The sequence below is a fragment of the Pristiophorus japonicus genome, chromosome 8 (assembly GCF_044704955.1).
Source record: "Pristiophorus japonicus isolate sPriJap1 chromosome 8, sPriJap1.hap1, whole genome shotgun sequence".
Taxonomy (NCBI): Eukaryota; Metazoa; Chordata; class Chondrichthyes; family Pristiophoridae; genus Pristiophorus; species Pristiophorus japonicus.
Window position 1 is genome coordinate 78,193,801 of NC_091984.1, and position 27,113 is coordinate 78,220,913.

Here is a 27,113-nt window from a genome sequence, read left to right on the forward strand (position 1 = left end):
CTGCTCAGCGCTGCCACAAAACCCAACCGGAGGATCGCGGAGGGGTGCTGACGACCTGACCGTCGCCTTTCACGCTGCACAAGGCTGAAACCCGGAGCGCAAAGGACCGGAAAATACAGCCCAAAGAGCTTGGATTCTTTTTTGTGTTTGCAAAGCTATCCTTTATAGCTATATGCCTCTTGCTATGACTCTAGAAAACTTCCCATTTACCTGATGAGCATGAATCCAGTGGTACACAGCCTTGGCACTCTGCTGACTATGCATTACTGTTTAAAACTGAGATTGGTAGATTTTTGTTAAGCAAAGATATTGAGGGATATGGAACCAAGGTGGATAGATGGAGTTAAGATACAGATCAGCCATGATCTAATTGAATGGCAAAACAGGCCCAGGGGCCTGAATTGCTTACTCCTGTCCCTATGTTCCCCACTCCCTTTGCTTATTTAATCACTATACCCTTGCTCTCTGCTTCTCTCCCCAAACCATTTTGCCTTACTACCACACTCCTTGCCTTTGAGAGCCATCTCTTCTGCTGTGCCTTCAGTCTTCCCTCACCCTTCATTAAATTCCTTGCATTCTTCTATACAAGGAACACTATATTATCGGCAAGATAGTCCAAAGGCTTCAATCTACTGAAGGATGTCGCCTTTCATGTGGTATGTAATGGAAACCCCCTCACCCCATAGCAAGACATTGCAATTCTATCAGCGTAAAGGTTTAAGGTCAGCACAAAACATATTAGAGCCACAGAAAGGATTGATTTAAGGTCCAAAGACTGGTCAAAATGAGACTGAGTCTGTGAAACATCACTCAAGCACAGTACGGTCATTATACAGTGTAGTTTTCAGACTTGTTCCATTAGTGCAGGCTTTAGGGATTTCTGCAAGCTTAAAAGTCACCAATGAAAAATCTCCTGCCTGTTTAAGACCCAGAGATGAATTTGTAGCTAATTAAGGTAGAAGTGAGAGGGAGTAAAGACAAAGGGGCAGATACATGCAGTGGGATAGGCAATACAGTGCGCTCCTGCCATTGTCTAATTACCAGTTAAGAAAGGAAACATGATATCACTTACATCGAGATCTAACTTCTCAGAGAAAACCTTCTGAATTTTGCAGTCAGATTATTGCACAGTTAGTCAATCACTTATTTTGCCAGTCATTTGGCAGAGAATTTGATTACACTGTCAACTCAAAGAAGCATTTTATGAGTAATTGACTCTGGCTTGTGAGACAAGGAACAGATAATACGTATTATATTATAAATCAGTCGGGGGAAATTATAAAAAGGAATAAAATTATTATCAGGTGAAAAGAATGGATAACTGCTGGAAATAACACATATATTGAGCATCACTGAAAATAAAGGAGATGAGAATAAGAAGTATCCATTACCTGCAGCATTAAGGACTTTAGAAGGATTTTAATGCCAAAAATAAAATGTAGGGCAAGGTCACAGCATAGTCTATGCCAGTTAATGGGCATGCTGTTAATTGGAACATTGATTTAAAGGAAACATTTGCTGATTTATTCCCCATGCAGAAGACTGCTGGTTCATTAGGCGAGGATTTCTTCTAGAGGGGAGCGATTGTTAAAGGAGAACGATACCGCAGGGGCAGTGCTATCAATATAAAGTACTCCCCACCCACCCCCACCACACACATCCGTCACCCTCCAGTGCTTTGTCCAAACAGACATTATTCATGTGTGAGCCTAGTGGTCATTTTAACTCACTGCTGCAAATTCACTTGTAAAGTCTGCTTAAATCCATGCTGCAGCTAAAGGATTCAGAAGAAATGAAACCCACTAATATGGTTGGCTTCATTTATCCCAGAAGCTTTAAATGTACAAGGGAAATCGTAAGATGAATCACAATGATAATGTAGGTAAAGGACTCCTGGGATAAAACCAGAACAGAGCTGGAGAAACTAGCACAATTCCAAATATAGATCCACATCGTTCCTCTTCTACAAGTTCCTCTCTGCCATTTAGCGTCTGCTCACTTGCCAGAAATAGACTGGATATTATGGCTGAGATACTCCCCCGTGAAATACTGAGCACACCAGAGACAATGTGACCCAATTTCTTGATTAAAGCCACAGTTCCAAAAAATATATAATATACTGGAAAGCAAATATTCCGGAAAGGTTTGAGTAATGAAGTAAAATTGCACTTAGAATCTAAGAAGCTAGTATTTACTAGTGAAAAGTTAACATAGTTAACAAAGTATTTTAAATGCAGTCGGTAGATTTTTTTCTAAAGGTTGGAGAAGAATAGTCTATAATAACTCTTGAGGCAAGGATGTCTCTTTTTTCTCTCCAGTTTATTCTCTCTTGTTAAGGTGCTGATTGTGTTGGGGTACAGATCCCAACACATTGGCAACCCCCTGGTGCATCGCCCAAGTGACCAAAAAGTAATAATCGTTTAAATAGATGATTGAAAGAAAATATTTTTTTTAAAGTTAATGGAACAAGGGATTAGGACTATTGCTCATCTGCAGATTAAACACCTACACGGACTTTTGGGGACAAACGGCCTGTTTGCGTGTTGTATATTAATCATAGAGCCATCACAGCAAAGCTCAGTCCTGTATACGTACTTGTGAGGTTCAGTCAATAGCATTCAGGAGTGGGATTTTTCCCCTCCCTAGCCCAAGAGAGATAAGACCAATTAGCACTCCCCCACTACTTGCAAAGCTGAGATCAGCTAACTCCACACAGAACGTGGATCCAATGTGTGACCTTCCTGGTGTGTATAGCTCAGGATGACATTAAGTGGTGCAATTCCAGCCAAATATTCCAGGGTTCCTTCCCTTCGCATAATACATTTCTTTTGTAAAAGTTACTGTGTTCATTCTCATAGGCTATGCAGCATCATCATGCAGTTCACGAAGTATCGTACATTGCCAAGGATATTACCGACCACCGCGCCTTCGGCTATATTTGTGGCAAGGAAGGAAATCACCGGTTTGTGGCAATAAAGACATCCCAAGCAGTGAGTATAAACCCTGAAGGTTTTAACATTTTTTTAGGGATCATATTAATGTAACTGCAAATTGAAAATCATCTAAAAATAATGAGAACACTGTGTTTAATAATGAATGATACATGGTTGTATACTCTGTTCCATTAATAATGTATATCATCCGTTAAATGATGCAGACTTGGTTATGTTCATGTAACAGACTGCTGGTGCTGAGCAAGCCTACTCTGTACACACTGTGCTACCTTTTCTCTCATTTTGACTGTTAGGCTGAACCTGTAATTCTTGACCTGCGAGATCTCTTTCAACTCATCTATGAATTGAAACTTCGAGAGGAGAAGGAGAAAATGGCCCAAAAGGACAAACAGTGTGAACAAGCAGTCTATCAGGTAAAAGTGCCCCTAGTTTTCAGCAGTACCATGAAGAGCTGAACTGGCAACAGTCTATTTACCAACCATTTCTTGCATGGCAGAAAACAAACTTGAACAAGAACTGTCCTGTCTGTTTTTAAAATAGTTATTTTTATTAATAGTTTTTTAAAGGAGAAATGTAACTCTCTAGGTAGATACTTATAGTTATTATTCATTTTATTTATGTTATTAATCAAATATTTTAACTACAAGTGTGTTCTAATAATTCACTAGTTTGTACTCTCCATCTATCAGAAGGGTATTGTTACCCTTTTGATGAGCTTTTGGTAGTTTCAGTTCCTCAGTATGTGTGTAGCCCCAGGTGGGCAGAGGAAACATTTCAAGGACACCCTCAAAGCCTCCTTGATAAAGTGCAACATCCCCACCAGCACCTGGGAATCCCTGAGTGGAGGAAGAGCATCCGAGAGGGCGCTGAGTACCTCAAGTCTCGTCGCCGAGAGCATGCAGAAATCAAGCACAGGCAGTGGTAGGAGCGTACGGCAAACCAGACTCCCCACCCATCCTTTCCTTCAATGACTGTCTGTCCCACCTGTGACCAGAGACAGTAATTCCTGTATTGGACTGTACAGTCACGCGAGAACTCACTTTTAGAGTGGAAGCAAGTCTTCGTTGATTTCGAAGGACTGCCTATGATGATGATGTGTGTAGCTGCACATTGGCTTCCTGGAAAGCTTGCACCACAGATGTGATCTTTGCTTCTTGAATTTTTGAGATGCAATTTTTGGAGCAGTGCTAAATTTCTGAATAGACTTGAATGATTGATTATGGTGAGACATGGAGAATGAGTTGTGGGGTTTTGTTACAACACAAATTACACACAAGAAGAAACAAGATTAATGTGAAATAATCAAGAAAATCTAAGATTGTTCCAACTGCTAATCCAGTAACAAGAGTAGGTCTAAATTGAATACCGTATTTAAATAATTGCTGCTCTTCTACTATACAAATCCTGTAACGTGCATCTTTCCTCAATTACGTTTCCCTGATACTTCTGCTGATTTTCTCTCTCTCTTTATATTTCTGACTCATTCTAATTCAGACAATTTTGGAGGAAGATGTGGAGGATCCTGTCTATCAGGTAATCTTAGGAATGGTAACAAAACACAATACTGAAAAATAAAAGCAATATTGTTGACAGGTTTACTTATCACTTAAAAGATAAAGAAAGAAATCTTACTGGATCTGCTTCCTTAGTACAGTTGAGATTTATTTATATTTTGACTAATACATTGAATGTATTGGAAAGCTGATGGGCATTGCAATATGATTTTTTTCCAATGTGGTGACAGTGGATAAAGCAATAGCCTAGTTTTTTTTAGCAACCTTTCAGGTTTTTGCATGCACTGGCACTCGTTGAATGTCATATTCTTGTTTGAAAATTCAATGTAAGTAAAACAAGTGAAACTCTTTTGATCCATTTTGGAGAAATCAAGTTGACAACACGGTTTTACCCCTTTAATATATACTTTAAATGTGTTTCTCTCCATTTTCCTCATTTTCATGTTTTCTTTTTGAATTTCCTCTTTCCAATTTTGTGTTCTCTTTTCCTAGAAGGACCAAATCATGCTGTTGCATGTTATCTGACAGCCCGCTCAGGTTCCTTACCTCAGTGGCCATTATTCATAAGTGAATGTTAGGACTATAACCAACCATAGGGACCATCACAGCTGAGCTGGCCCTAATCTCACCTGTTATCCATACAAACATACATTCCAACAGATGTGACTGGATAGTGATCAGGAATATGTGTAAACTTTCAGGGGGAGAAATGGTCCTGCACCCCAATTGGGGGCGGAAACCTGCTTAGGGCGGTACTTCCTGCGCCTGGCATGGAAGTCCCACCCCGACCGTTGAATTGCCTTACTGCCCCTCAAAGTGGAGCACAATCTCGCGCGCATCACTTCCTCTTGGGGCGGGTCCAGCAGCGCTAATGGGGCACGATCGGCACTGCTACGTGCAAGCTCCACATACCACCAATGCGTTTCAATGCCCCCTCACCTTCGCTTAAAGGGGAGGACCTTTAAGACCAGAGACCATGCGCACTCTGCATGGCCTTTGATGGCCTCCACTAGGCCACCAGTGCAACGTGATACTGGGGCTATAGACCGGAACCCAAAACGTAGTGCCGGGCTGCACGATGGCGGCCCGGACCTTGCAAGGGGGCAAGAATTGGGCCGATTGGCAAGTCAGCAAAACTGCCAAGATGGCAGCACGGGGTGCTCGCGACCTCCCTTTTAACTTCTACCCCATAAGCGGATGACAGCCCACTTTGCGACCCACGAGGCTGGTGCTGACACCCGCTCGTGTCAGCCTCGCAGGGAGCGTGGCAATATCCACGCAGGGAGCGTCATCCACCCCCCCACCCCTCCCAGGCACTGTTAAATTCCTGCGGAATTTAGCAGGAGTCGTTAGTGACTCTGCGCCCAGGCTAGAACTTGTGTGTACCCTGACACCACCCCCCAGGGACGGTAACGGGAGGCACAAAGGACCTGGATTTCTAGGCCCATAGCTCTAGTGTACTTTCACTAAGCTGGCGAGTTGAAATCTACTAAACTGAATTATCATTTTGGTTATTCCCCATTACTGAAGATGTCTGTCCATGAACAGGCTAACCTGATTACATCTGTAAGTTAGCGATTTGGCTATCTGTATCCAAAGCAGCAGCTATATCAATGGGGCCACGTATGGTAGTTTTCAACTCTACCTTGGTGTCTGCTTTGGCGCAGTGCTAGCACTCTTGGCTCTGAGTCAGAAAGAAGTGGGTTCAATTCCACTTCAGTGCAGTATTGAGGGAGTGCTGCACAGCAAAGGTGCTGCACAACAGAGGTGCTGTCGTTTCGATGCCCTCCTCAAGTGGATGCAAAAATCACATGATACTACTTGAAGAAGAGCAGTGGATTTCTCCTGTCCCACCAATACCACTAAAAGCAGGTTACCTGGTTATTAATTTAATTGTTCTTTCTGGGACCTTGCTGTGTGCTAATTGGCTGCCTCATTTGCCTACGCAATAATAACTACGTTGCAAGTGTAATCCATTGGCTGTAAAGCACTTTGGGATCATGTGGGGACATTATAGGTGCTATACACGAAGATGGCAGGAAAAGAGCTGCTGATCCATTAAGCCCGTCGCACACTCATGATGGCTGAATATACATTGAAGTTCTTTCCTAAGTTAGTTTAATTGAGTTGTGTCTGGATAACCTGTATTATCCTTTCAAAGAAATCAAGCCCAAATCAATATAAAAGGGATGATCTTTCATGCACTGCCAACAGGCAGCCTCACCCACTGATCGGACACATTGCGAAGTCATGGGTCCACAGCCCATGGTTATCCATTTATTGATTTCAGTGGGTAGGAAATTACAGGCAGTGCAGCTATTGGTGAGGTTTTCTGCCAGCAAAACTTACCGGGAAAATCAGTCCTAAAACGCTACTAGAGGTCAGCCAAGTTTTCACTTGCACCATCTAAGTCCTTTGAAATCGTTCCCTTTATAAAGCCTCCTTAGGATGGATTCTGAATGCATCAGAAGACCCAGCTTTCATCAGTCAGTCTAACAGGCTGTATTTCAGCAATCCTTCAAAAGCTCAAGTGGAGTAACAGCAAAAGGAATATAATCCTCCAGAAATACAAATAGTGTCAGACCTTGATATGTGGTATTAGTGATTTTCTTTTGTAAAACACACTGGGCAAGCCCAGCAATTCAATTCAAACACTTGAATCCCATCTAGAGGATTATGGTGACTCTCACTCAAACCCACTCATTGTTTTGTCAGTTAGTTTCAGCTTTCAGTTTGTGACCATGAGGTATTCCATCTTAAAGGGGAAGGGCAGTCTGATATAATTCATCTTTGCCCACCTGAACTGCACCTCAGATGCGGCAATCATAGAATGCTCAGCAGAGAGAAATTTACCCAATAGACATACGAGAATCAAAGAATAAAACATGGTTCAGATTATGACATCATTCTCTGAAACTCTTTTTGACCACTGGCTTATATTCTTTTGGGTGCTACATTCCTACAAACCTTAGGTTATAGGTAGAGGTCATCTATAATTTAAAGAAAGGCTTGCATTTATATCGCACCTTATTATATTTAAAGTGCTTTACATACAATGATTTGCTTCTTTGAGATTCAGCAGCCAATTTACATATAATGGGATGAATTTAATCCCACCCTGCCCGGCAGAAACTGCCGCCTAGGTAACAGTTACTTGTATATTCATTTTTTGTCTAAAATCTCCTGGGTTATACATACCCTGCAGCCAGTCATGTACCCACTATAACTTTGTCCATGAGATAAATGTAATGGCCCAGAAATCCCGGTCAGCTGCTTCTCGTGGCGATTGGGTAAAAAACTTTTTAAAAATGTGCACTTGCTTTATCCTGCTGCACCCACATGAGTTCCCGGTCCTGAGGCCTCCTCTGACTGTGCGTCGCAGTGCTTGCACGTTGGGACGTGCACAGGGCTGGAGCTGCAGTCACATGGCTCTGGGCAGCCAAACAAGTAAAGTATGTTCTCATTCATAATAATGGGAACTCTGTAAATTGGACTTCCCATTATTATGAATAAGAAACAGCCCCCAAAACACACAAAATCAATAATAAAAAATAGAAAAAATACACAACATATTTTTATTAATTTAAATTAAAGTTATTTATGTATTTAAAAAAATATATAATTTTCCGATTTTTAAAAAAGTTTTTTTAATTATGGTTTAAAATAAACTTACTGTAGTGGGGAGGGTTTTTAACAATAAAATTTGTTTTTATAATTTTATTTTAAAATGTTTTTGTGTATTTTAAAACTCTTATGCCTGTAAAAGTAAGCTATGCACCTGCTTTTATCAACTACAAGAGTTTTGAGGACATTTGCTGGCAAGATATGGGTAAATCCCGCAACCTTGCCCTTGCAAATGTCCTTGCTCCCGAGATGGGAAGATCCAGCTTGACAGATCGGAAAAGCCGGTTTTCAGCACATGTGCATTGCGCGCTGAAAACCGGCTTTTGCAATGCCTTCCCGGGTCCGTAGACACTCCGTACGGACCTGGGAGGCCGGAATTTCTGCCCCAATGAGTTGATTTCTAGCTATTTATAGATATCTTGTATCTTCCACCTTAAGTGCCTGCTATGTACCATCCATTATATTCATCTTCAATTGCACTTCTTTTGTATATCTATCTTTCATCCAATCTACCACTGTTGCACTCTTTCATTTTTGTTTCCCATTGCTTCCTTCTATCCAGTTATCTCTTCTACTCAGTTATTTTTTTTCAGCTCTTGACTTTGTTCTTTAGCATAGGTGGAATCAATTTACAAGGTTTATAGATCAATATCACAAAACTTTATGCAAAACAGCCACTATACTACCATTGGAACTTTGATATAAGACATCCAATGTACTCAGCAGAAATGTGGCAGCTTTGTTGTATTCATTTGATCTTTTTCTGTTTGTGAGTTTTAAGATGTATATACACAACATAGCAACCACACATCACCTTCAGACATCTTTTGAATTAAATCTGGGTCACGGACATCTTAATTCCACTTCTTTGAGCTCTAATTTTCATCACTGGTGCATATCTAAACTTGGAAGGTAATAAATCTAAACTTAGATTAATCAGATAAGTACATTGATTGTGTAAGTTCACAAGTCCAGCATAACTGAGACTAGTCCACGATTGGTTATCAGATTATTCATGATGTTGCCTATGAATCGAATGACTTGTTTGACAAGCAAAGAAAATTGTCAAGGACAACAAAAAGTACATCATATTATTTGTAAAAGATAATTAAAGCTCCACAATGAGCCAGCATGTTTGTTTAGAGTATAGCTAAGCCATATAGGCCAAGATTGGTCTCGGTTAAATCTTCAGTCTGCCTTGAGTTACTTGATCTCAGTCAAGGTGGCAATAGAATCACTAAAGTTAGCTTCAGAGCCCCTGGATTAGGCAAAGAATTCCTGTTTGCTATTCAACAACCCTACTGGAAGTATATATTTGTAGATGCCAGGTAAGGATAGGATTGGGCTCAGTTACATAGTTTACTTCGATGGTAAAATATCTTGCCAACAATCATTGCCTAAGCTCACATCACAATGGCCAATTGACTAGGTAGCTGTGAAGTTGCACTCCAGCAAGGAGTTGACGGTTTCAGGAAGGGATAAAATTGGCATGAAAAAAAATTGAAAAAATATATTAAAGGTCAATTTACAGAATCGTGTCCAGTTTGTGATGAACTGTGGTAATAACTATATCCCCATCTGTAGCATTTATTTTCGCATTAAACCGTTACATATATACTTTATACACAAGGGTTTAGATATTTGTGTTTGTATATTTTCTAAAGGGATCATGTCTGAACTGTTTGACTTTGCTATTGAAAGCAGATAAGAGATTATAGTGTTGGATTAACCCCTTAAGACTTATAAATTATGATGGTATGGTACTGCCAAGCATTGGTAAAGAAATCCTCTGTTAATTGAAATACAGATGATTAAGAATTTCAAATCTCTGAACCTTGCTTTGATATTTAGTGTCCTATAGTGTACTTAGTAACAACCATCTATGGCTGATGGAGTATTAGCAGGCTAGCCAGTCTGATTCTGTGCTTCTAACATACTTGTAGCTCTACCTATACTATAAAATATTATGAAATTGCTGGTCTTAATCTTGCTTTTGATTTTTCTTTGTTCCCACTTCTTAAATCATCATATGCTTTCCTACTGTTTTGCCTTTGTGCTTTCCACTTTGTGCTGCCACTGTAACAGTACATTGTATTTGAGGCTGGACATGAACCAATCCGTGAAACGGAGGAGAGCATTTACCAGGTACAAACTTTTGATCTAATCTATTCGATTGAGTCATTTTCCTGATTAATATGGTGGATACTTTCACCAGTACAATTTCTAGTTTATTAGCCTCACTCAGTTTTGCTCTTCAAAAGGCAGAGATATTTGTTACCATTTTTAATTCTTAAGACATTGTCAACATAGATATTAATATTCAATAGATTTAAAAATGATTGGCAGTTTAATGGTTAAAAATCCTGGCCTAATTATAATGAAAACTAAGCAATGTTTTAGAGTATTAATAAAATGGTATATTATGCAGCATGTCGAAGGGTTTCATATATGAGATTATTAGTGTTACAGTAAGATATCACAGGGACAGAATTAAATATGTGGCATGAAACATCCACAGTGGGGAACAACTACAGACAGAATTGAGGAAGTTATAAGCTATAAGTTTAAAATAATTACTGACATCAATTTCATGTTGCAGTTGTCTCGGAAACAAGAAAATAATTCAATCTGTTTTGATGATGTGACTCTCAATGCATTAGTAACAGTCGCTAAATGGGGCAGTCTCTTATAGTGTCATCAATTTAATTTCCCTGTTACAATCTTGATGGTCTGAATAACCCTGAGCATTGTTTAAACTCAATGAATTTGTTCTAACTGACATGCCTATTGAAATGTTAAAATAGTTTGCTATGTGCTGCAATTTTGTACATCACTTTCAAATGTAACATTGGTTCTGCAGGATTACAAAGCAGGTCTTATGTAGTCTGTTGGTAAATGCAGCACAATCTCTCCAAGGTATTGTATGCTCCCAACGCCCACCATGGTCAAGATCAGAAAAATCTGTCCTTGTTCTGATTGGGAACTTCAAGTAAAATCTCCAGTAGCTAACTGTGTTCAATTTGCTCACTGTCCACTGTCTGATGAGCAGTTGATATTCCAATTGGACCTACGGAAATAATTCAAGCCTTCCAAATCAGACAATAATTAAAATAAATAAGAAAGGCTGTGAAATATTAACTGTTTAACAATAGATGTCACTAGCACCAACAGTAAATAAAGGATATATTTACAATGCATTATGGGCAGGATATTATTCATGTTTCACAAACTCCTCCACAGTGGTAAACATTTGCCACAGTTTTGTGTCTGAGTTGCGAAGGCAAGTATCAAAGTAAAATCACCATTGTGATAACTGCCAGGATACTTTCCTATTTCAGAACTTATGACAGAATAGTAATTCAGTCTCCATAATTTATTAACAATGTGCCCTGTCACTGTAGCTGTCTGCTCCTATAGGGCTGTTTGAAGTTTCAAAGTAACTGTTGGGTAGGTGAGATCTAATGGAACCATATTATCAGAGGGTGGTATTGTATATGTATTTATTAGGGGTGCGCAACTTTAGTATATTTAGAGCACTGTAATTATGGATAATTAGGCAATCACCTATTGGCAATGGCCTAATCAATGCAAAAGATGTGATTTTGTTAAGGTTATGAGAGTATAGCAGGTTGGTGAAAGATAATTGATTCAATTATTATTAAAATAAAACATCTCAGAACTGTATTTTACTTATAGCTTTGAGATTGTTTTCAAATATGGCAATTTTCAAGACTAGCAGTCTGCCAATCATGTGGCATCGTGTGTTGGAGCACTAAGGTGCTGTACACAGTGATAGGTCAAAGGTCTGCTTGCTGGATTCCTAATTTCAGCCACCTCACTCTGATGGGGCATTGAGTGAATAATTGATTTATTGCTACTGAGAGCAAAGAAACATTGGACAGAGAGTTATCCCAGGCTCTTTTATTGCACCTTTTCAGAGGAGCATTGTTTAAGTGGAAGGAAATATTATCAATCCTCGTCCCTTTGGGGCTATCCCGGATCGGGCGTACTCCTCAAATATTCATTCTCAACTTAAGGTTGAGGTAACCGAATCCTACAGATGCTAACTGGGTCTACAGGTCCAGACTATCTCTCCCTAAAGGAAAGGAACAACCCAAGAATGTTACCATCCTCCAGATAGCACTTTTTAGTAAGCTTTAGCCAGATTGTAATTATCCTGGATATTATAAGGGTCCGGGGGGGATCTCTCCTCAGTAATGTACCCCTTCACCAAAAGAGTGTACTTGAGACATGGTTTGTGAGTTATTGATACAGAAGACTATGACAGGGTATTCAAAAATATTTAGAGATTTATTTAAAGAACGTAACATTAACAATTCTAAGAAAGTGATGAAAAACACAATCTTATTTCTAGTAGTGAATTTTACTTTTAAATCTAAACTTCGTTACAGTATTACTATTCTTAAAATTGTTTAAGCAGGGTATCCATCAATTATCAAGGTAGCAGTTACCTTCAATCCCAAGTAAGAGACTACAGAGCAAAAAGCATGTTGCCTTCTGCCTTGCTCCATAGTCGACATGCCTTTGCCCGTTGAAGAGTGTCTAACTTTCTCATTCGAGCCCTCAACGTTTATATGCTTTTTTGCCCTGTTTCATAAGATCTCAAGTTAATCATCAGCAGTTATCTTGTCAGCATTCCTAGCTTCTGCATCAATACATGGCTATTGTGAGTTTACCATTATGTTTAAAGAGCACATATCATTTGTTTGTGCACTTGGCACTTGAAATGTTTTCTTCATGTTGAGTCATTCTAATGAGATTATCCAATAATGTCTCTCTGATCCTAGGATTTTAGTTTTGTTTGTGCGAGGTACTTGACTTTATGCTGATTCAATTGAACTAAGCATATATTCATTGTTTGGGTTGTCATCTGTAGCCAAGAGGGCAGCTGCCATTAGTTTATGATGAACAATCCAGGTTAGGGCATTCAAGCTGACTGCTTATTTCAACAATTGTCCTGTTTTAAGAAGTTAATACATTAACTTATTCAGGATCAGTCCTTGAAGGCTGGAATTCTTCTGTGGCTAGGATTGACAAATTCAATCTGTCTTATTTTTTTTTAAAGTTACAAGGTAGAATTTTTAAAGAAGTTATAAGGTAATGTCTTATTTTTTTTAAGTTATAAGATAGAATTCCTTCACAAGAGACTGGAAGCAAGTCACCTGGTTTGAGAGTAGAGAATCAGCAGGTTTATTTTAACACCTGGTAATTTGCAATGCTTTATACTCAGTAGAAATTTAAGAGCGATAACTGTATACATTTTCTCCTGTATTGTTCCAATATTTCTCACCTTAAAGTCTATGTTTGCCCATATAATTCTTTTCCGGCATGAAGATGAAGGATGAGGCAATGCTGATTGCAGACTTCTCCAAGTCTGATATTACTGCTGTTCCCAGAAGGAGTTGTGAGTCAGAAAATGTCTCTGGTGCCTTCCCCCTCCGCCAGATAGATTGTCTTACATTCATATGTATTTTACCTAAAGCTAATAACTGATCAAACTTACCCAACTAAGGTAAGCAAACATAAGGGAGCAGACACCCCTGAACACTACTGCATAACTGAGCTATGAAACCCGACTGAATCCATGGAATATTACTTCTATCTGATCATTTCTAAATAAATTCTAAAATTGAAACTTTACATTATGAAATCAAAGTGACCCTGAAATCAATGAATTACATCTACTGAATATGGCTGCTGACTAGGTTATTAGAGTCCTTGATAATTCCATCGCAGTGGCATGCTTGAACCTGAGGCTACTTGTGAGATGTAGCAGCATATTCCCAGGAATGACATGTGTCTGACTGCACCAGCCAGCACAGTGTTTGATGCTGCTCTGTCTTTGTGAAATCAACATTTTTTCTTTCAAACCATCAAAAATAATATGGTTCCACAAGAATTTTGTGACAGCATGTGATTGTTAATTAGAATTTCTTTTGCTGATTGTACATCCAGGTGCCCACAAGTCAGCAGAAAGAAGGTGTCTATGATGTGCCAAAAAGTCAACCAGTGAGTCAAGTCTAAATCTTTGTATCTTGTGCTTTAAGTAGTATGCTTTATATCACTTTATGTCATTCATTGAGTTAATGTTAAAAAATATATGATGCTTCCTCAACTCTGTCTTTCAGGCTAGATGTATCAGCTCGTTGAGCTACTCTAATTTATGTCTTTAACTAACCTCTGGCTGTGATGCTTAGCATCAATTTTCTCAATGTGTAAAGACTTGGGGGGTGAAATTGCCCCGCGTTCCGTTTGGGGCACACAATTCAAATTAAATACAAATTTATTGCCCGGTGAAAGCGAACCTAATTGACCCAGAATTGGGGTCTTGGTGCATGAATAAACATCCGGGCGGTAAACGCGGGGCTGTAGCAGGGCGAGAGCGGGGCGGAAACGCGGCGATGTCAAAGCTGTCAATGGCACCGCCCCCACCAACCTCGCTTCTGCGGGGCAATTTCCCCTGTGGGGGGGGGGAGGGTGGGGCGCGTAAAGAAGTCGGCGCAGGGCGATAAGGGGTCAGCGCGCATAGCGATGATGTTATCACTGTGTGCACCGCCACCTAGGCCGAAAACTACAAGACGCGGCGCGAGGCCGTTTTCACCACCGCCATCTCAGGGGCAATTCCACGCGGGTCGCTTCCACCGTCTGCCCTCAGGCGAAAAGTCCTTATTGCCCCTTTTGGCGCCTCCCAGAGGCGCAAACTAGCCTTTCGAATAGGGGAAATTTCACCCACAGTGGGGTTTTTTTGCCTGTTGTCTGGTATACATAACAGAGGGTGTAGGAATGCAATTAACAGTCAAGTATTGAAACCAGTCATTCACTGTCAGTAAACTGGTTGACTATTACTTTTGAATAATTATTACAACCTTATTAATCTACTTATTTTCTATGGTTACATTGATGTGAATGGCACATTCAGATAGGGTACTGCCACTCATTACAATTGTAGTGACAAACTTTGGAATTATGGTACTGGTGATAAGTAATGAGTGGCTAATAAATGAATGTAGCACAAGGAAATGGAGGAAAATAGAAAAAGAAAAGTAAGTTAAGAAGGTACAATAATTATTTTATGTCATTGCTAAATAAATCAGTCAATTCATTCATAATATTCTACATGTCCTCTTGCTAAAGCTGCGTTCAAGATGTTTGGTTTTCTCTTGGGTTCAAAATTGTCTTATCCTCTCAACAACTCATCTTTCTATGAAGCACAACTTCATTCAAGATGAATACTATTATATCTGTAGAAGCTCTTCTAACTCTTCTAACATACTGCAAGACATGGTGCAAGAAAATATTTGACTATCGGCTATCCTTCTGTTGGCTCTAGCTTCCAACTCCTCCCTCCCTCACCCCTCTCTCTTTCACACACACACACATTTCTTGTCTTGTTGCTTTAATCAATACTCCTATGGCTATTGCCTTTTTTAATTTCCCTCCCATGTTCCTCCTCGGCTCCAAATTTCCCATTCTACAAACTCTTCCTTGTCACTATATTCAATGGAAAAATTGCATCGGGCACAGCTGTAATTTCCTGAGGTGTGCTCTCTGTGTCCCTGTACTATCTATCTATGTAATTTTAAAGTCTTGCATTTAGTGCACGTCTGTCGGTCATGGGAAAAATGTCCATCACATGTCAGAATGTCCACTGCGCTTGCAAAGTGTCAGACATCTAAAGTAGCCATCATATGGATAGAGTTTCAGCAGGCCAAACGATCCAAATTGATTCAAATATTTTATTCATGAAAACAAGAAACAACTGAATGATACTAATTTCTTGAAATATAATTAAACAGATAGGAAAGCTACCCATCAGGAAAGCAGGAGAAAGGAACACAAAGAAATCACTCAAATGATTGTTGAAAGTGCTTTCTGCTTTCATCTTGGTTTCCCAGTAGCCTGAGGAAATAATGCTAATAATAATATTTCTAACATAATTGTACAAAAAAAAATTAACCACAACAAAATCATAGAGACTATCCTTTTCTGTGATTGCAATCACTTCAACAATGTGTCTGTCCCTCAGAAGCTTGGCGCTTGTGTTTTAGTTTCTTGTATGGCACCACCTTCTCCTGGGCTTTCTCATTTCTTTACTGCCCTAAAATAGTATAGTTTCCAGCCCTGTGGTCTGCACATGTGCAAATGGGCTTATTTTCCATCAGACCTTTTTTAAAATGTTACGCTCCTCAACAAATTTGTTCTGTGTTTTTTTCTTATTGACTTATTCTCCTTCATAGTTTCTGGCTCGTTAGGCCCTATTTTCCATAAGGCCTTTGATATTGTTTCCTGCTGGTATTATAGTTTTCTTTTGTACTTCCTTGTTCATATCTTATCTCGGGTTTTTGTTGGAGATTTTTGCTTCTTTTCCATTCTCTGTAGATGCATGACTGACACAGATGCTAACCCAGAAAACTCCCAAAAGCTGACTGTATCGCAAAAGTCGATACAGCACCGAGAAAGCTAACAACTGAAAAGACTGCCTCAAATGTGGACATGTTGGGCCCAAGTTTCGGCCTGAGTTGCTCCTATTTTTTTTGAGCAACTAGTTTAGATTGGAGCATCTTAGAAATTGCAATTCTCGGCATTTAGTTTACTCCAGTTCTAATGAGTTAGAATAATTCCATTTTAGAACAGATTTTTTTTTCAAAAGGGGGGCGTGTCCGGCCACTTACGCCAGTTTTGAAAGTTTAGGCAGTGAAAACATACTCCAAACTAACTTAGAATGGAATAAGTGTAGATTTTGTACGCTCAGAAAAATCTTGCCTACACTTAGAAATCAGGCGTAGGGAACGAGAGATGGCGGGGGGAGGGAAGTTTACAAGCATTAAACACTTCACTTTTACAAATAAAGAGCCATTATCAATAATAAATGATAGATAAATCAATAAATCAACCAATAAGTCAATCAAAAAAATTAAAAGATAAATAATTTTTTTTAAATTAAAAAATCAATAAATAAAAAATTAAGTTTCTACTCACCGACGGCAGCACCAGGAGCCCTCCAACAGTGTGCTGGGATGCCCCCCCAGTGTCTTTCTCTCTGTCTCTGTCAGTGTCTCTCTCTCTCTGTCTGTCAGTGTCTCTCTGTGTTTCTGACCGCATGGGGTGGGGGGAGGGCAGAGGGAGAGGAGGGGGGAGGAAGAGGAGGGGGAAGGAGGGAAGAGGGAGAGGGAAGAGGAGGGGAAGAGGAGGGGAAGAGGGGGAGGGAAGAGGAGGGGGAGAGGAGAGGGGAGAGAAGGGGGAGAGAGGAGAGGAGGGAGGGGAGGGGAGGAGAGGAGGGGGTGGGGGGGGGGGAGGCTGAACGGGCTCAGCCGACGAGAGGAAGGAGGGGGAACGGCTGAGCAGGAGCTGGAGGGGAGGGGGGGAGCGGCAGCGGACCTGAATGGGGAGGAAGCCGGAGCGGGAGCTGACGATGAAGAGGAGGGGAGGCCCAAGACCAATCTTCGCCGCCCCAGTGAGCCCATTCGGTCAGGGCTAGGGGCGGCGTGCTTCGGGCCCCTCCCATGCAGTCTCGACGGCCTGGAGCTACTGCAGATGCTCGCACACTCTAGCGCACATGTGCAGGGGTCCGGCACTGTTTTCAGCTTGTGCTGCACTGCGCCAAGGATCTGCAACGTTCCAGCAGCGGGGAGAATACCAAGGTAAGTTTTAGGCGCGGTTTTTTTTCTACAAAGTCAGCGCACCTCATGGAGGTGCACCGTTCTAAGCGGGGGGGACAAACCTGGGCCTGTTATATGCAAAAATCAAACTTCCAAGTAATTGTTGACATTAATCCCAAAAATCAGATAATAACCCATAATGAAATTATGTAATAATGTAAATAGTGCAGGTTGTGGATTTAGTCATATCATAAAATTACTGAAATATAAATAAATATAAGATTAAACCAGATTACCTATGCACAGAAAAACATAATTAGCCAATAAATTACATCTGGAAAATTCTTTAAAAGTTTCTGATAGAGTTGCTTAATAACAGATAAACAGATTTAGAAACCGGTTTAACAGACTAGCTCGACAATAACTCACTTACACAATCTAAACATTAACTGCTGAATCAATTTACTTTCTGTCCACCATTCTTGTTTTGCCTCACTTCTCAAACATGGTGTAAGTTTTTCTATTATGCTGTCAGTCTACCCCAGTCTCAGTCTTTGGGACAGAAATTCGTTTGTGCCTCTTTTTCGGGCCCAGAATCTGTGTTGGGCAGAGAGTGGGCACCCCAACCGGAAGGTTTTCCTCCCCCCTGCAAGTTAAAAGATCATGGGGCTAGAAATTATTTTTGGCCATAGTGGTACTTTTTTGGCATTTTTCGCCAAAAAATCACGAATCACACCACCATTTTTTAAAGGCCGAAGTTTCGTCACAAAATGCTGCCAGCGGTAAAAATCGGCGTTTCACAAGGATTCGCAGTGGAACCCGCAGTCCTCGCCAACTTTAGTCCGAGGCCGTTCACCGCTGTGAGAGGGACCTTGGGGAGGGGCAAAAACATCCCCCAAAAATAGCAAAAAACAAAAAATCACAAAATCACAAAACATTTACAAGACCCTTAACTAAGTAACCACTTAAAAAGAATTAAAAAATAAAAACTTTAACTAACCTTTTTTGCAGATCTTCAAACCTACTGCTGTTTTTGGGACTGCAATGCAGCTTTTTCTCAGGCGTTTTTTTTGCCCAGAATACAGATGCGTTAAAAGTCCAAAATATGGCGATAGCGGTTTTTCCAGTCTTGCAGGCCAGCGGTCCGCTTTTCAGCGGTATTTCAAAACCTCCGGCGCAAGACTTTGGCGAAACTAGTGGATCACCATTTTTCGCCAAAAACGGCGAAATATCGCCGAAAAAACGGGCGCAAGGTTGTTGAATTTCTAGCCTCATGAGGCATTTGATAACACACAGTGCATTTTCGAGTGCTACAATTTCTCTAAATAAACAAACATGTTTACCCAACTGGAATTTGGGGTACCACTTTCAAAATCAATTCTTTATATAGTTTACACTGCCTCATTCATTGCTGACTGAGTAACGCTAGATATGATGCAATATAACTTGGATGTTACTAAGCTTGATGGTTGTAAATAATAAGCCTTTTAAATTTAATTAGTGTATCTTACTCAGAATTTATACAATAGATTAAGAACAACCTGGCTGGAATGAAGGAGGGATGATGTCTCTCTTAATTGCACATAACTGTCCCTCATTCTAGCTTTCCTGAACCGTATATGAAATCATCATCATCATCATCATCATAGGTAGTCCTTCGGCATCGAGGAAGACTTGCTTCCACTCCTGAAGTGAGTTCTTTGGTGGCTGAACAGTCCAATACGAGAGCCACAGACTCTGTCACAGGTGGGACAGATAGTCGTTGAGGGAAGGGGTGGGTGGGACTGGTTTGCCGCATGCTCTTTCCGCTGTCTGCGCTTGATTTCTGCATGCTCTCGGCGTTGAGACTCGAGGTGCTCAGTGCCCTCTCGGAATTAACTTCCTTCACTTAGGGCGGTCTTAGGCTAGGTATCAGTGGTGATGTCGCACTTTATCAGGGAGGCTTTGAGGGTGTCCTTGTAGCGTTTCCGCGGCCCACCTTTGGATCGCTTGCCGTGAAGGAGCTCTGAGTAGAGCACTTGCTTTGGGAGTCTCGTGTCTGGCGTGCGAACTATGTGGCCTGCCCAGCGGAGCTGATCAAGTGTGGTCAGTGCTTCAATACTGGGGATGTTAGCCTGAATGAGGATGCTGATGTTGGTGTGCCTGTCCTCCCAGGGGATTTGTAGGATCTTGCAGAGACATCATTGGTGATATTTCTCCAGAAACTTGAGGTGTCTGCTGTACATGGTCCATGTCTCTGAGCCATACAGGAGGGCGAGTATTACTACAGCCCTGTAGACCATGAGCTTGGTGGCAGTTTTGAGGGCTTGGTCTTCAAACACTCTTTTCCGCAGGCGGCCGAAGGCTGCACTGGCGCACTGGAGACGGTGTTGGATCTCGTCGTCGATGCTTGCTCTTGTTGATAGGAGGCTCCCAAGATATGGGAAGTGGTCCACGGTGTCCAGGGCCGCGCCATGGATCTTGATGACTATAGGGCAGTGCTTTGCGGCGAGGACAGGCTGGTGGAGGACCTTTGTCTTACGGATGTTTAGCTTAAGGCCCATGCTTTCGCACGCCTCAGTAAATACGTCGACTATGTCCTGGAGCTCAGCCTCTGTATGTGCGCAGGCGCAGGCGTCGTCTGCGTACTGTAGCTCGATGACAGAGGTTGGGATGGTCTTGGACCTGGCCTGGAGACAGCGCAGGTTGAACAGGTTCCCACTGGTTGTGTAGTTTAGTTCCACTCCAGCGGGGAGCTTGTTGACTGAGGTGGAGCATGGCAGCAAGAAAGATTGAGAAGACAGTTGGGGCGATAATGCAGCCCCGTTTGACCCTGGTCTGGACGTGGATTGGGTCTGTGATGGATCCGTTGGTAAGGATCCATTGGTAAGGATATTTTCTGATAATTAACTATAGGTCAACACTTGCATCAAAATAGCACAGACAAAAATTCAGTATTTAACCAAAATAGTACTGATCAGAAACTATCCTGCACCAGTCCCTCAAACTGACAGTGGATATGTCAAAGTCTTAGTCGAGAATAGATCATTTAAATTCAAAACTCCATTTGTATCTGAGGTTGGCTATGTTAGTTTAAACCTGTGCAAAAGAGAAAGATGGAAAATATCCATTTAAAGGCTTTTGTTTACAGTAGTTTAAAAAATGCAAAAATGTTAGTAACCAAACCTCTGTACTACCTCTGAACATCAAAATGATTTGCAACATTAAGAAAAATCTTGTATGTCTAGCATCTTTGGAATCAAGGTCTATACTGTAAAAGCAGGGATCCAGTTGGATATGACTATGGTTCTCAGAGTTTCAATGCTGGATACCAATGCTCTGGGGAAGTCTGATTGTTCGGGGATCTCTCTTAACTGAGGGAAGACAACAAGGAAGAGAAACAATCAATGATTGAGGAGAGAGAAGGGGAAATGTTCACTGATGGAGGAGAGAGAAGGGGAAATAATCAATGATGGAGGAGAGAGGGGAAATAGTGATGGAGGAGCAAGAATTTGTTTTGTTAGCAGCTCAGGTTAGTGCATCATCTATTTAACTTGCGTATATGAAGAATGCATGGCAAGCCTTGCAGATAGTCAATTTTACAGGTGGCATTGTACAGGTGTAGAGGCTTAGAAAACTGTTCCCAAATCAGATTGCCATGTTTTGTTGTGGCATTGAGGTAAGTTGCAACCCACTGAACTCTGCAATACAGGGGGGAAAATTGAGGTTGGAGGCTTCCTTCGGACGAATGCCTTCGACCCGAAAAAAGTTTACGAAAATACCTGGTGATCCCGAAGGAATGTAGGATTCTGGTCGGAGGCCTTCATTTGCTGTGCAGCATACGGGAACTCTTCAGGTACGTATTCATATCCTGAAATCACGTGGGGCTGGACCACCAATCACTATGTAGTATTCTCATTGATAATAATAGGAACTCTGTTTGTACAAGTTTCCATTACTATCAATGAGAATACTCCCCTAAAACAAGAAACACAATACAATAAATAAAAAAACACCTCACTTATTTAAAATGAATTGAAATTAAATGTTTTAGAAAAAAAAATATTTTTAACAAATTTTTTTTAATGTGTTTTAATAGGGTTAAAAATAAACCTACCTTAATGGACAGGGTTTTAATATAAAAATTAGTGATTACATTTAATTTTTCTATGTTTTAAAACTCTTACACTGGTAAAAGTAAGCTATACGCCTGCTCTTACCAGGCGTAAGAGTTTGAAGGACATTCGCTGGGCAAGAGTTGGGCAAATAGCCTAAACTCTGACCCGGGTGTAATGTATGTACATATGGTCTGCCCACTACCAGAGGGCACTACCGTCAGAGGTCATAGGTACACTCATGCTGGGCCCAGTATATAACCTGAACTTCACTTTTGTATCTTCACTTCTGGAAGCCATTACAAACTGACCAGGTTACACCTAGTCACTGGCACACAGTACGGAATTCATTGTATCATTTCATATACCATAACTGGCGACGAGGCAAATACGAACCCACGCAAAAGTATGGCAAGCACAGCACGATCGAGTATTGTTGGAATTCTCGAGAGAATCAATGAGAGAGACGATTGGGGAGATTTCACGGATCGTCTTGACCTGTATTTCATGGCAAACGACCTAAACAAAGACGAGGATGCAGAGAAGCACAAGGCAGTTCTTCTCACCGTCTGTGGCCCCATGATCTATGCACTCATCAAGAATCTGCTCTCACCCACTCTTGCTACAGAAAAGGATTACAAAGAACTGTGTGCTCTAGTTCAGGAACACCTTAAACCCACGGAAGGAATCCTCATATCCAGATATCGCTTCTATACGCACGTTCATCCAGAAGGCCAGGACGTAGCAGCATTTGTTGCCGACCTGAGATGTCTTGCAGGGCCTTGCAAATATGGGCCTGCTGCGTGACATTTTCATGATTGGGGTCAACCATGAGGCGATCTTAAGTAAGCTGCTGGCTGCGGAGATGCCGGACCTCAGCAAGGTCATCACCATCGCCCAGGCTTGCATGTCCACGCAGAAAAGCACGAAGCAGATATCATGACAAAACAGAAACTCCACGGCAAGTACTGTATACAAAATTGTATCGAAGGCCGGCAGAGCTGCACATGGCAGGGCCTACTTGACTGCATCTGCAAGATCGGGAGCCACTTAAAGTTCATCATCGAGGGCCTACTCGACTGCGTATGCGAGAACGGGAGCCGCTCAAAGTTCACCATCGAGGGCCTACTCAACTGCGTATGCGAGAACGGGAGCTGCTCAAAGCCCGCTATCAGGTGCAAATCCGAGCTCAACGTGTTGGCATTGCGGGGGCAATCACCGACCCCATCAGTGCCGCTTCAGGCAGTATGTATGCAGAGGGTGTGTGAAGACGGGGCATCTTCAGCAGACATGCCCTCAGCGGAGCAAACCAGCTGCGACACACCACGTGGATGATGATCAGTTCAGCGTGGATCTGGCAATGCAGCCTGAGGCATTTGAGAGCTTCGAGGAGGAAGTGTATAGCGTACATGCGTTCCTAACAAAGAGCCAACCGATAATGATGGAGATAAAATTAAACGGCGTGCCGGTAACCATGGAATTAGACACGGGTGCGAGTCAATCGATAATGAGCCAGAGGACTTTTAAAAAGCTGTGGGAGACCAAGGCAGAGAGACCCAAGCTGAGTCCGATAAATGCGAAGTTGCGTCCCTGCCCCAAAGAGCTCATATCAGTGATCAGTAGTGCAGCAGTAAGTGTCGTACGAGGGAGCAGTTCATGACCTACCGTTATGAATTATCCCAGGCAACGGCCCATCATTATTCGTCAGGAGTTGGCGCGAGAAAATAAAATGGAAATGGTACGATATCAAAGCTTTGTCATCAGCGGATCATGATTGTGTGCTCATGTGCTGAGCAAATTTCCCTCACTGTTTGAACTGGGAATTGACAGCTTCAAGGCAGCCAAGGTGCAGATTCACCTAGGCCCAGACGCAAGGCCCATCCATCACAAAGCCAGGGCGGTCCCGCACATGATGTGAGAAAAGGTCAAGCTTGAATTGGACAGGCTACAACTCGAGGCGGTCATCTCACCGGTCGAATTCAATGAATGGGCCAATCCCATTGTTCTGGTGTTAAAGAGCGATGACACGGTCAGGATTTGTGGAGACTACAAGGTCACGATCAACTGAGTTTCGAAACAAGATCAGTATCCACTACCGAAAGCTGATGACCTGTTTGCAACGCTAGCCGGGGAAAATCGTTCACCAAATTGGATCTAACGTCGGCCTACATGACATAGGAACTGGTTCAATCATCAAAGAAACTTACGTGCATCAACACGCACAAAGGACTGTTTATTTACAAGAGGTGCCCTTTTGGCATTCGTTCGTCGGCAGCCATATTTCAGGGAAACATGGAGAGCCTATTGAAATCTCTCCCCAGGACCGTGGTATTCCAAGACGACATCCTAGTCACAGGTCGTGATACTGCCAAGCATCTGCATAATCTGGAAGAGCTTCTGCGTCGTCTGGACAAAGTGGGATTCAGGCTGAAACGTTCGAAGTGCGTTTTCATGGCACCAGAGGTCGAATTCCTTGGATGAAAGATTGCTGCAGACGGAATCAGGCCTACAGAGGCCATTAAAAATGCGCCCAGGCCCCAGAATGTGATGGAGCTGCGTTCGTTCCTGGGCCTCCTCAACTACTTCGGTAACTTCTTACCCAAATTGAGCACAGTGTTAGAACCTTTGCAGAAGCTGCTCAGGAAAGGAGACGACTGGGTGTGGGGTGAACTTCAAGATAGAGCCTGTGAGAAGGCTAGAAATCTGTTGTGTTCCCACAAGCCATTGGTACTGTATGACCCTTGCAAGTGTCTAGTTTTGACCTGTGATGCATCGTCCTATGGGGTCGGCTGCATACTCCAGCAAGCAAATGAGTCAGGCAAACTACAACCAGTTGCAAACGCATCTCGAAGCCTGTTCAAGGCGGAAAGAGCCTATGGCACGGGAGAGAAAGAGGCTTTAGCATGTGTTTATGGGGTAAAAAAATGCACCGGTACCTGTTTGGGCTTCGCTTCAAGCTGGAAACCGATCACAAGCCGCTTATATCGTTGTTCTCGGAACACCAATGCGTCGTCCCACATCCACAGGTGGGCGTTGACATTATCTGCCTATGATTAGACATGGAACCGATAACTGCGCTGATACATTGAGCCGGTTACTGTTGCCCACACCGGAGGTGGAAATGTCAATGCCCGCAGAGATACTCATGGTTGTGGATGCCTTTGAGAGTGTCACTGCTCAACAAGCTAAGCCAAGAACTGGGGGGCGGGAGGGGAATGATGTAATGTATGTACATAAGGTCTGCCCACCACCAGGGGACACTACCGTCAGAGGTCCTAGGGTCATCAGTACACTCGTGCTGGGCCCGGTATATAACCTGAACTACACCTTTGTATCTTCAATTCTGGAAGCCATTAAAGACTGACCAGGTTGCACCTCGTCACTGGCTCACAGTACGGAGTTCATTGCATCATTTCATACACCACACCGGGGATGTCCTTCCTATGGGGATGCATTGGATCTATCTAAAGAACTGGAATTGGCGAGGCTTCCTCGGGTGCGTGCACACATCATACGCAGCGGCCACAATTTTCGACCCATTATAATGAATGTACAAAGGCTTAGAAATTCGATAAGGCCCGAAAACAGATGATGCCACTGCGGGGCGGGATTCACAGGCAGCATGTTATTTTGGTGCTGCCCACTGATTTGAATGAATACAGCACACAGCCAATAACGAACACACTGCTTGAAACTGTGCACTCAGCAGGAGGCCCAATGTCACATTGATGCAGCGAGGCTGCCTTTTCGGAAAGCAAGGCTGTCATTTTAGAAAGCAGTCTTGAGCTCTTAAAGGGGAACTGCCTTCTACAAACAATTGAAAATTATTCAAAGATAGAGGGGGAGAAATTGCCCTGCGCCCCGTTTGGGGGCAGTAACCTACTCGGGGCGGTACTTCCTGTGCCTGGCACTAAAGTCCCACCCCAGCTGCAGAACTGGCCTTACTGCCTCTCAGAGGAAGTGGAGCGCAACCTTGGGGTGGGTCCAGTGGTGGTAATGGGGCGCGATCGGCAGCGCTACGCAGATGCTCCACGTAGCACTGACACGTTTCAATGCCACACCCCTTCGCTTAAAGAGAAGGGCCGCTACACTCTGCATGGCCTCCCCTGGGCTAATAGGGCAATGTGGTACCGGAGCTGCAGCTCGGCACCCAGAACAGAGTACCGAGCTGCACGATGGCGGCCCGGACCACGCAAGGGGGCAAGAATTCAGGACGACCGGTGAGTCGACAAAGCCACCAAGGTGGCGGCATGGGACATTCGCGACCTCCCCTTTAACTTCTGCCTCGCGAGCGGATGTTGGGCTGGTTCACGACCCGCGAGGCTTGCCCTGACACCTGCTCACACCGTTGGGGTGCTAAGGGGTCGCCGCGCACAGCAATATCATCATCGTCGGTTGCATAGCGGCCCAAGGTGCGCTAACTGGCATCACAAAGAGAAACAATTTCGACCCCAGAGAGTCTCTAGCCCTAGTTGCTAAATTGCCTTCTGAAAAAAACATAAAAAATCATTCTAAATTAGAGAAGAAAAAAAAGAAGAATTAGTTGATTTTTTGATGTATTATTACATTTTGATGTATATATGGATAAAATTGGATTGGAAAGTTAGCTTTGTGGTGGCTTTTAATTCAGCATCGTGCCCAAGAGGACATTGTGATGGTCAGTGACAGAGGGAAGGTAAGGAGTGAACAAATGTTGGAAGGGGAATTGGGGTCGCAGTCACTGGTACTGGAGGCAGATGATTCAATCCCGGATATCTCGGCCAGAAAGGGGCTGCTTGGGTTGCCTCCTTCGTTGCACTTCCTCCTCTTCTGCTTCTTCCTCTTCCCTCTGTCAGCAGCTTGTTCCCTTTGTTGCCTCTGCTTCATCTCCATGTGCTCCCAGGACTGTGAGCAAGTGGTTTTCTTAGAGGTCTTATTTTAACATTCAAAGCCTTGCAGGCATCCAGCATCCATCCTTGCACGCCCTGCACACTTTAAGAACTTTTTATATACATTGCACCAAGCCACTACTTCAATAAAATATTTTTAAAAACACTCTAAAAGCCGAAATTGAAACTTACTTGAAGTGTTGTGCCCCTTTAAGAAGCACTGACAGCGTCTCTACAGTACTGCAAACACGCACCTTCTTCCGTGCATGGTTAGGAGCGTTATGGTGTGCGGCGACGTCCAAAATCGCAGAAGTGTGTCAAATCTGGCGTGGCACACCGAATGGCATCATGATCGGCACATTTGCATTGGTGAGGTGACGCTGGCAACGGCAGTGCTATCGATCTCTCCAAAATGGCGGCTGCCATGTACCCTGCCAGA

At 42.5% G+C, this 27,113-nt stretch overlaps 1 protein-coding gene across 1 annotated transcript in view; it reads left to right on the forward strand.

The window, feature by feature from the left end:
• Window positions 1–27,113, forward strand: part of dab1a (DAB adaptor protein 1a) — a 210,103-nt gene that overhangs the window by 44,142 nt on the left and 138,848 nt on the right. The window contains exons 5-10 of the mRNA XM_070888232.1: window positions 2,859–2,990; window positions 3,248–3,367; window positions 4,449–4,487; window positions 10,178–10,237; window positions 14,069–14,114; window positions 17,792–17,805. Coding sequence (XP_070744333.1) covers window positions 2,859–2,990; window positions 3,248–3,367; window positions 4,449–4,487; window positions 10,178–10,237; window positions 14,069–14,114; window positions 17,792–17,805 — 411 coding nt within the window. The remainder of the gene's footprint in view (window positions 1–2,858; window positions 2,991–3,247; window positions 3,368–4,448; window positions 4,488–10,177; window positions 10,238–14,068; window positions 14,115–17,791; window positions 17,806–27,113) is intronic.